This window comes from Zea mays, chromosome 7, assembly GCF_902167145.1.
Source record: "Zea mays cultivar B73 chromosome 7, Zm-B73-REFERENCE-NAM-5.0, whole genome shotgun sequence".
Taxonomy (NCBI): domain Eukaryota; kingdom Viridiplantae; phylum Streptophyta; class Magnoliopsida; order Poales; family Poaceae; genus Zea; species Zea mays.
The window spans coordinates 78,216,500-78,228,039 of NC_050102.1; the positions used below are offsets into that span (position 1 = coordinate 78,216,500).

The 11,540-nt window shown below is 44.1% G+C and overlaps 1 protein-coding gene and 1 pseudogene across 1 annotated transcript; both read left to right on the forward strand.

Moving 5' to 3' along the window:
- Positions 1-229: 229 nt before the first annotated feature.
- On the forward strand, positions 230-2,256 carry LOC118473021 (uncharacterized). The gene is made up of 4 exons (XM_035961230.1): positions 230-234; positions 1,232-1,610; positions 1,690-2,037; positions 2,143-2,256. The coding sequence occupies exons 1-4, from the start codon at positions 230-232 to the stop codon at positions 2,254-2,256; spliced, it is 846 nt and encodes a 281-aa protein (XP_035817123.1).
- A 919-nt stretch (positions 2,257-3,175) lies between these two features.
- Positions 3,176-7,654, forward strand: LOC103632483 (lysine-specific demethylase JMJ25-like; annotated as a pseudogene).
- Positions 7,655-11,540: the final 3,886 nt, after the last annotated feature.

Sequence of the window (11,540 nt, forward strand, 5' to 3'; positions counted from 1 at the left end):
CGGAGCAGCCAAGCCTGGTGCATCGCCGCCGTCCTCAACTCTATGCTGCCAGGGGCGCCACCAGCCACCAGGTATGCCCGCCGACCGACACCTGCACCATGAGGAGTCCAGCACGTCTTCATCTCTTTTCACTTGTGCGACTAGGCTAGCACTCAAACCCTAATCCCTAATGTAAGATATTTGAAATCAGATCTGATAAATTACAACTATATTATAGTGTTTGCAGACCATGGCGTATGTAGTTCAGTAGTCCAAAACTGAACACATCATTTTCCCCCTCTCTTATGTTTATTTTTCTTAAGCTTGCTTGGATTCTACTGTTTCATGGTGTATCCAGACCATGGACAGGCATCAGTGTACTGCATACATGCCTTTCACTCCTTTAACCTATATATAATATTTATGTATCATGCGTGGGAACTTCATGTGACAAATCGATTTATGTATTTGTATGGTTGAGACTTTTTTATGGATGTGAATAAACAACCATGTGTTTAAGACTTATGTATTATGTGGTTAAAACCTATGGGTGGACATGTATAACCAATTGTGTGTGGATAAGAATACCAGGCCATCCCCTACTGATTATGATAATACCTATTATTATAAAGAATATGTACATTTTTTAAAATTGTTATGACTCAGTGCAATATTTTTTATCTCTTGAAGCCAACATGAATGAAAAATAAACTTCTCTACATTCTCTTTGTCAGTAGGAACAAATGAGTTCTGAGTCACCTTCTGATACATCTGGGTCATCAACTTCAAAAACCTCTGGGTCCACAAGTAGCTCATCTTCCACCAGCTTGCATTCAGAGGGTATTGTGGAAAAAGGTTCTTGTACTTCTGTCAGGCATAGAACAAAACGAGGTCACGCCAAATGCAAGAAGCTAGAAAAAGGAGGTCCTCGTCATCTTACATTTGATAAAAATGGGATTGCCCAGTCACCGGTAAAACATGTCAATGAATTCTCAAGCTATTGTGGTTATATAGCACACATGCGTGTTGATATTAGGATAAAGGATTGGCGAAAAGTGCCTAAAGTGGTAAAATCAAACCTATGGGAGGATGTGTCAAAGAAATTTGTCATGCCAAGGGATGAAACCCATACCCTCAATGTGAAGAAGGTCGCTTTGAAATCTATGAGTAAGGATTGACTTCTCGAGATTGTTTGATTCCTGTTTGCATCATTTTTTGGGATTTATGATTTATTTTCCTTTTATTCGTACAGGCCATGCATGGAAGGATTTCAAGTGGAACTAAATATAAATTATGTCAAGAAGGACAAAACTCCATTTGTGGACTATCCAGAACTCAAGAAAGAGTGGTGGCCAGACTTTGTGGAGTGGGTTACCTCTGATGAGTATATTGCTCTAGGAGAAAAGGTCGAGAAAAGCCAAAGCATGAAGAAGTTCTGTCAAAAACTAGGCCGGCGAAGCTATACTGTACAAAAGAGAAAATGGGCAAAGGAAGATGCACAAGCATTAACTGAGGGTAAATCTATTCCATTTCAAGACATGCCAGGTGGTCGTCATAAGGATTGGGCAAGGGCGAGGAATCCTTCTAGCGATGTGAACATAACAGAGTCGCATCCAATCATAAAGAAAATTGTAATGTTCCTCTCCACACATAACTTGTTCATTTAATTTTCTTACCCTATTTGATTCACACATAAAATTGTTTTTTCAGGTAGATCTAAATGAAAAGTCAGTAGCTGGTACCTTTACACCATTGGATAATATGGACATACTTGCAACAACAATAGGGAGTAATCATCCAGGGAGGACAACAGGGGTGAGTGCTTATGTGGGTTTAGGGATGGGTCTTGCTCAAGGTGATGGCCCTCGTAAGAAGAAACGTAGAACAACGAAAGAATATGTCAAGAGGATTGTGGATGAGTATGAGGCCAAGTTTGACAAACTGACAGCCCTGTGTCAGAGTATGGAGTGTCGATTAAACAATTCTGAGAGTTGCTCATCATCAAAATTTGTTGATACACCAGACCATGCAACACATCATTCAGTTAACTCATTACAAGTAACTTCATCTACTTGCAACACATATGACTTATCAGATAACAAAATTAATGTGCCACTAATATTCTGCATTTTCCCTTAATTCTTCCTATGTTTAACATTTCAGGAGGTGATGAAATGCAAGTTAGTGGTGCAGATAGGTCCGCAATCTGTTGTGGTCGCTAGAGGGCAGGCTTACCCTCGAAAGGATGTTGTAACCGTCCATGGGATTGAGCGGTGAGATGACCACACAAAAGTGCAGGTTGATTTTGTGTTTGACAACTTCTTGGATTTTCCGCTCCCTATACCAATCGCTGGTGGTGATATGTTCACTCTTGGTGAAGCCAAAAATTCATTTGTGTTATGGCCTAAGTCAGGCATACAACTAGCAGAGGTACACTTTGCTAACTTCAACCTGATGAACTTATTATTGTTATTCAAAACTTGGTTAATGCCATGTACTTGTTTCTGAATTTCACATAGGAAACAACAGTTCATGCAAAGCCTCAACAAGTCCCACACACATCGCCTCAGGTACTCCATCACACACCGGAAAAGGATAAAATGCCAACACCAACAATGGGTACCGAGGATATAGATGTCACACATAGTGCCTCCAATGTCAGCAAGAAGAGGAAACATAAGCATAAAAAACATAACAAAAGCAAAGAGAAGGAGCAAAAAAAATTCACAACAGAAAAACATAGAAGATGATGGTCTTGATCCCCTTTGGACTCCCCCCTTTCATCAACGATCTCCACCACCAGTTCCAAATAATAAACAATTTGTGCTAGGGCAGCCTTTAGTATCTAGTGCATTGCTTAAGAGGATGGGTAAACAGAGCCAATGTTTCCACAAATGGTATTTTGCTATGACCACACCAATATCTCGAAGGCAAAGTGCCACACACTTCATGGTACGATACGAAGAACACGATTTTCTTGAAAAATCTGGGGTCTATGTAGTAGAATTCAGTGATGTATTTCACATCTACAATGATCTTTCCCTTGACATATCCTTACATCGGAGTTGGATGCTGTGAGTGAGATCCACCATTTCCTATAGGTGTCTACTTTTTTTCTTTATCTAACTATTCTTTTAATAGATGCATGAGGAAGATAGACAAATACAGAGGCATAGTTGGCTTTTTAGATCCATAGATGATCATTTTAAAGAGAATCAATGAAGAGGTTGATGAAGTCGAAGCATACATTGTGAAAGCATTGCTTGCTCAGCAGGACAAGGAGTGCATATTTGTTGTTTGCCAGGAAGGGTAAGGCCTAGCACTAATAACACTCTATAGTTTTTTAATCTGTATCTTAATGTTCTATCTTCCTCATTTCGCTTACCATTGGGCCTTGTTAGTTATTTTCCCAAAATGGAATATAGTGTACAATATTGACTCCAAAGGTTACCAATCCCCTAGCTGCTATAGTATTAAGAAGTTATTCGATGAGTGGGTATTACCTTTATCATAATTCTATTTTCCTCTATATTTCAATTGTTACTTACACCATTAGTCACCATTATTGTAGGGCTTTTGGTGCTTATGTCGACAAAAAGGTCGCCATAACAAGAATTTTGGTCGCACAGTTATATGGAAACATTTTTAGGTAATCATGTCCTTAACCTGAAATTATTAGCAAGACATATAATTAGACATTCCCGCTGGATATTTTCCTTATGAATCACATCTTTTAGGCACACATACAACCACCTGGCAGTATGCTTTGCGGACAATATGTGATGTACCACATGTTATCCTTTGCGGATAATCTTAGTTTGTACTGTGATCGATATCCTCAGGTTGTTTTTACAGTCTAAATACTATTTTACTCAAACCTATGCAATATGACGTTATAAATATTTACATGGTTTATGTTTTTCAAGGGTCGTGCTGGTTTTGCAACTTGTCCATTATTGCCTGATGAGATTGCAAATGTTCGAGAACGGTTGCTCGACTTCTTCATGAATGAGGTGATAGACATTGGTGGATCAGCAGGGTTGAAGGTGCTTCATATAACTAAATCTAGCATGGCTTCCTAGGTAAGATGTTACATTCATGTAACCTTTTACATCATATGCCACATTGTGAGGTGTTCATCTATGTCTAACTAATAATTATTGTGTTCTATTTGTTGTACAGGAAAAGATGGAATGGCCGCACCAGTGTGGAGACTTGATTTCATATATATTTAGTTAGGCACGACGATAGCACAAACAATTGATTACCAAGTTTGTCAATTAGTATTTTAGTTTGGATATAGAGTACGCTTATGCATGAGCTATTTGACAATGCTTATTTATGAGATATATAATGGTAATTTAGAATGATATCATCCTACTTTCATGTATTTGATGGACATCACATATGCATCTAGTTTTTTCTCCAAGTTTCAGCATGTAGTACATAGGGCTAGTGTCAATCCGGATTGTGGCGCCCGACGAGGTGGGTACGTCGTTTGAGAGGGCCGATGAGAAACACAGCCAAATAACCTCCAACTAACCTTTGTGGTGAGTAGTTTGTTTTTGCTTTGGTTCTCTCTTGCACATAGTTGAATAAACGTGATTCTTATCAATCTTGCAGGTGATCAAACAGTGATGGGATTGGCATAAATTGTTTGTACTCACATGTATTGGAGGACTTAAAATATGAAGGCATCATTCATTTTCGTAAGCATTGGAAAAACACGGAGCCTATTATTATTAGGGAAGCATTTGAGCCTTCTCTATCATCAAGCTGGGATCCCTTGAGTATTTGGAGAGGTATCCAGGAGATCATGGATGAAGAAATGGATGAAGATGTCATAGTCAAGGCTGTGGACTGCTCGAACCAATCAGAGGTGATAAATCAGTGCTAGTTATTGCTTTATATTTCTGAACAAGACGTTTCTGCCTGTTAGAAATTGTTGCAACATTTGCTTAGGGATTCCCATGTGCCATGTTACTAGTTACACTGCTATTGCTGGTCTCATTTAGTTTAACATACCACTGTTAGATCTTAGAGGTATATATTGCTAAAAAGAATGCATGATCATTGATTCATTGTGATACCACCTGTGCTAACTTATTTTGAGTTTTTGGCCATCCAGTACTTGTACTACAAGTGGCATTTTGGAGAAGTGAACAATTTGTGGAAGTAAAGAATTACAAGCTTCTGTATGTGGAAAATGTTTGTTGTACCTCTTATCTTCAAAATTATATATCCTATCTTGTTTTATATGCTCAGGTAGATATCGAGCTCAAACAGTTTATCAAAGGCTACTTAGATGGCAGCAAAGGAGGAGATGACCACTTGTTGATGCTGAAATTGAAAGAGTGGCCCCGACCCAGTGTCTTGGAGGTGTTTCTGTTGTGCCAAAGGCCAGAATTTATTGTCAACTTTCCTCTTGTTGATTTTATTCATCCTAGATGGGGTCTCCTAAACCTTGCTGCCAAGTTACCCCCAGATGCCTTACAACCTGAATTAGGGATGAAACTGCTAATTGCACATGGAAGTCACCAAGAACTTGGTAAAGGTGATTCAATGACAAATCTAATGATTAACATGTGCGATGTGGTAAGTTTGGTCTTACTCAGTTTTCACTTCAAAGTTCTGGTTAGATTTGAGTGCTTGTTTTTCATGAAGGTCGGCTGAGTAACTTGAGTATTTTTAATGACAAAAGTTACAAACACCAGATGGCTAATGCTATCTGTTTCCTCTTGTAGGTTCACATGTTAATGCGTGCAACTAAAGTGCATTACCAATGTCCCAAGAGGGTAAGGGTATAGTTTGATGTATCTGAAAGGATTGCTAATGGAACTAGTGTTCATGTAAATACTCATACTCATACTCCTGTTCAAAATTTGAATCTGGATATTGAAGAGCAATCACACAAACACTCGATTTCACACATCGAGGAGCCAAACACTAATAATTCAGAAGGATCCCTGGCTGGTGCTGTCTGGGATGTATTCCGCAGGCAGGATCTTCCAAAGCTTAATGAATATCTAGCTGTTCATCGGAAAGAATGTGCAGCTAGATGTCAAGCAGTGTCTTCTATAATGACTCATTTCTTCCCTATGTCAAATTAGTCTTAAATAAATTCTCAAAGGTGTTTCATGTTACTATACTTTTGATGCAGGTTAAATATCCTATTTATGATCAAACAGTGTACCTTAACAATTATCATAAGAAGATGTTGAAGGATCAATATGGTAAGTACTAAGTACCAGAGAGAGGATTACTATTTTTATTTCCAAATGTTTGACTGTTGTTTGCTCCATTGCATCTAGGCTCTAGGGGTGGTAATGGATCATCGTCTGAATGTTTCTTCACGATTCGTTTGAGCCCTTAATTAATTTTAGTTCTAAAAATGAATAGAAATAGAGCCCAATCCTAATATGATCCGACCCTTAAATTTTATAGTGTAAACTTTAGAGCCCATTACCACCCCTAATTGCATCTTGTTTCATGTAGTAACTTCACCATCTTATCTAATTGAGCCTACAGTATGCTTTGCAAACTACATCAAGATGATTGAAATTTGACAATTTGCCACTCCAAACTTTAGGCTTCAATAAGTTTCCATGTTTTGAATTTCTTGTACATGGTCACTCCATGTGACTCTTGTGCCCCCTACTATCTGACTAAAACAACGCCATTCCTGAGGCTGCATTTGTCGCCAACCAGCACTTCTTACTGGTCAAAGAGAGCAACAATGACCTCCTTCGCAAAATTCACTTTCATTTAGATAACCACAACTGATGATGTTTGCAAATTGGCTTGCTTGTCAACTTAACGTTAGTTCTGTTTGTGGAGTTTGGGTATTGAAGCTTGTATGTATTGAAGAAAATCGAGCAGATTACAATGGACTCAGCTCGGTCGAGACCAATATGGTTAGCCTGCTGTACCATTTAATTGATCCTCGTACTTTCCCACTGTTAACTGTAATTAGGGTCTTATATGCACATATCAACTCTTTGTAAGTTATTCTTTGAGGTCATGGATCCAAGTATATCACCTGATAAACTGTGTCAAGTCTTGGAACAACACAACGTGCTTGCAATGCCAGCCAATTTAACACATCATCTCTCATTGTTCTAGTTGAGCATGATGATCTTGGTAGCTGTGTGAGGTTGCTGTTTTTCATTAGTAGATCTGTGTACCTTATCCTTGCTATACTATCCATATATGTTGTGTGCATGAAAGTCTTGCATTGAAAATGTCATGTGCTACAATCGTTAGGACTATTAATAGATGTTGCTCTGTCTATCTATCCATTTACATCGCTGGAAATTCCCATGCCCTTTCATAGTACGCCTGTGAAATGCTCACTGCTTTTCTATTGGTTTGTGTGCAGTTCAAGCTCTGCAAGGTGAGGTCTGTTCAGTTTGGCCAGAAAGGCATCCCCTACCTGAACACCTACGACGGTCGCACCATCCGCTACCCTGACCCGCTCATCAAGGCCAACGACACCATCAAGATCGATCTGGAGACCTACAAGATCAAGAACTTCATCAAGTTTGACGTCGGCAACATGGTCATGGTGACTAGCAGGAGGAACACCGGGCGTGTAGGAGTCATCAAGAACAGGGAGAAGCACAAGGGCAGCTTTGAGACCATCCATGTGCTGCTTGGAGCTTTTTGCTATGTCTAGTTTTCTCCTATTTGTTGTACAGGAAAACATAGAATGGAATTCACATTTGGTGGCTGCAAAAGTGTGGAGACTTGAATTCATATAAAGTTAGGCTTAACATTAGTGCAAACAATTGTATTTTAGTTTAGATTTAGAGTACACTTATGTATGCGTTGTTTGACAATGCTTATTTATGATATATTGAATGGTACTTATTTATATTATATTAATTATAATGTTGTTCAATATATGTGTATGTATATTTCTCTTTCAAATTATTATAACGTGATATCTGAAAAAATGATTATAAATTGAAGAATGTACTGCTGTGTAAGTCATTTCGTTTAAATCTTAATAAGACGGTCACCAAAATGTCTAATATCAATCTCCTAAATAAGACGGTTTCTAAAACGTCCATTATTAGTCACCTAAATAAGATAGTTTTTTATTGTAATCGTCTATTATTGTAGGATATTCGAGACAGTTTGATAAATACTTTATGACTTTTAATGTTTGTATTCTCTACGGTTCTTTAGAAGCAGTGTCTTAAAAAACCTAATTCAAGACGGTTTATCGGACAAAATGACTTAAACAAATACCTTTTTCAGACGGTTATAAATTAAAAGTTGTCTTATATAATATCTTTTAAGATGATTTATAACCATCTTAAATGTGGGACATCTTTTACGACTCCGTCAAATTTGGACACTTCATAAGCGTCTTAATAACTGAAAATTAACCGTCTCATATAACATGATTTGTAGTAGTGCTCGAGCGGGAAACGACCGGTGGCGCTTCGACGACCAGGACACCAGGATGCCGCCTAAGAAGACAGCGTAGCCGGAGGTGGAGCGCCGAGTGTCTGGGCACCCGGCCCAGTCAGCGTCGGTGTAGACGACCAGCTCGGAGGAGGTAGACCGGTGAAGAAGCAGCCCGTAGTCGACGGTGCCCCGGAGGTAGCGGAGGAGGTGCTTGAGAGCCGTGAGGTGGGGCTCCTGGGGATCGTGCATATGGAGACAGACCTGCTGCACGGCGTAGGAGATGTCCAGCCTAGTGAAGGTGAGGTACTGAAGGGCACCGGCAAGACTCCTGTAGCCGGTGTGGTCCGTGACTAAGTCACTCGTGGCCTCAGAGAGCTTGGCCTGCGTGTCGACTGGGGTGGAGCAGGGCTTGCAGTCACTCATCTGGGCCCGCTCTAGAATGTCAAGAGTGTACTGTCGCTGGTGAAGGAGGAGGCCTGAGGGGCGAGGCTCAGCAGTGACCCCCAGGAAATGGTGAAGCACGCCCAGATCCTTGACTGGAAACTCCCGCTAAAGTGCGTCGACGAGGCAGCGAAGAAGTGACGGACTAGAGGCGGTGAGGACAATGTCATCCACGTAGAGAAGAAAGTAGGCAGTCTCTGCTCCATGATGGTGGATGAACAAAGACGTGTCTGACTTGGCCTCCATGAAGCCCAATGTCAACACGAACGTAGCCAGTCTTGAGTGCCACACCCGGGGGGTGCTTGAGGCCGTAGAGGGACCTGTTGAGCCGGCAGATCATGTCAGGGCGAGAGGAGTCCATGAACCCCACCGACTGACAGCAGTAGACAGTCTCGGTGAGGGTGCCGTGCAGGAAGGCGTTCTTGACGTCGAGCTGGTGAAATGGCCAGGAGCGAGAGAGGGCCAGCGAGAGCACCGTGTGGATGGTGGCCGACTTCACAACCGGGCTGAAGGTCTCATCGTAGTCGACTCCGGGGCACTGAGTGAAGCCCTGAAGAACCCAGCGAGCCTTGTACCGCTCCAGGGTACCATCGGCCCGCCGCTTGTGCGTCCAGATCCACTTGCCGGTGATGACGTTGGTGCCGGGTGGACGGGGCACCAGATCCCACGTCTGGTTGGCGACGAGCGCCACGTACTCCTCCTCCATCTCCCGACGCCAGTGGGGGTCCAGCAGGGCAGTGCGGACGGAGGAGGGTACCGGAGAAACCTGCGAGTCTCCGGTCGTGGCTACCAGGACTCGGGGCGGCAGGGTACCAGTCGTGTGTCGCATCACCATCGGGTGGACGTGCCATGGGTCGCGGTGAAGGAGCGGTGGGTGGTACATCGGCGTCTCGACATGTGCCACGGGTGACCGCGGTGGAGGTGTTCCTGGCGGGGACTGGGCCACCGGTGGTGCCGCCGGAGGAGAGGTCACCGGTGGGGACGACGACGGTGGAGGTGCGAACCCCGGCGGCGGCAGCCGGCGCTGGTAGACGCGCACCGGCTGGGCGAAGCATGCCAGTGGGACCGACGATGGCGGTCTCGCAGCCGGCAACGTGGGCACCAGAGGCTGGCGCTGGTAGACCCACATCGGCTGGGCGAAGCTGATCGGAGGGGTCGGTACGGACGGCCCCATAGGCGGTGCAGGCCCACCATCCCTGCTCAGCCCGGGGGCGATCGGAGACGGGGCCCCACGGAGAGGCGACACCACCGTAGGTGACACCACCGGACCCGGGCAAGGCACCGGGCTGGGAGTAGGACCGACAGGCAGTGAGCGAGTACCTGCAGAGAGAGGAAGGATAGGTGGCTCGACCACCACGTTAGTCGGAAAGAGAGTGAAGAGGTCAAGGTCAGGGTCGGAGGAGGGTGGTGTGGTGGTGGAGGAGAAGGGAAATACAGACTCATCAAACACCACATGGCGAGAGATGAGGACCCGGCGAGAGGAGAGGTCAAAGCAGCAGTAGCCCTTGTGGTCCGGGGAGTACCCGAGAAACACACGGAGGGTGGAACGGGGTACTAGCTTGTGAGGAGCAGTGGCAGCGGTGTTCGGGTAGCAAGCACACCCGAAGACACGGAGGTGGTCATAGTGCGGAGGGGTACCGAAGAGTGCCTGGTGAGGACTGGGGACCGGGCACGCAGTGGAAGGGAGACGATTGAGGAGGTAGGTAGAGGTGTGGAGGCGCTCGGCCCAGAAACGTGCCGGTAGGTGCGCCTAGAGGAGAAGAGTGCGGATGGTGTCGTTGGTCATGCGGATCATGCGCTCAGCCTTGCCGTTCTAGGAGGATGTATACGGGCAAGACATACGCAACTACATCCCGTGGGAGAGAAAGAAGTCACGGGAGGTGGAGTTATCGAACTCCCGACCATTGTCACACTGAACAGCCTTAATGGTGAGGCCGAACTGAGTGGACACCCAGGCGAAGAAGTGGCGGAGGGCGGGGACAGCCTTAGACTTGGCATGCAAAGGAAAAGTCCACACATAATGAGAAAAATCATCAAGCACCACAAGATAGTATTTGTAGCCTGACATACTGGTAATAGGTGAAGTCCACAAATCGCAGTGTACAAGATCAAATGCATGAGTAGCATGCGAGGAAGACGAAGAAAAAGGAAGACAAACATGGCGGCCTAACTGGCACGCATGACAAAGATGCTCATCATGTGATCTAGTACATGGGATAGTGGTACTACGAGTAAGATGCATCAAGGCATCGCGTCCGGGGTGACCAAGGCGACGATGCCAGGTGGTAGAAGACATGGTGGCAGCAAAAACAGCAGCAGTGGCAGGTGAAGAAGACGAAGAAGAGGTGGCATGCGGAAGCCGAAGGGTGTAGAGGGGGCCGGTGCTGTCACATCTAAGGAGGGGGCGCCGAGTTGCCGAGTCCTTCACAGTAAGACCAGAAGAGTCAAACTCGACAGAACAAGAATTATTAGCAGTAAAACGGTGAATAGAAAGAAGATTGTGGACCAAAGAAGGAGCGACAAGAACAACGGGAATGTGAAAAGTGTCGGGAGGGCCGGTGGCACCCACAGATGTGACAGGAAGACATGAGCCATTCGCCACCATGATGGACGAAGGGAGAGAGGAAGAAGGAGGGCGAACAGAGGTGAGTATACCAGGGTTGGGAGTGGTGTGGTAGGTAGCACCGGTGTCCGTGATCCACTTG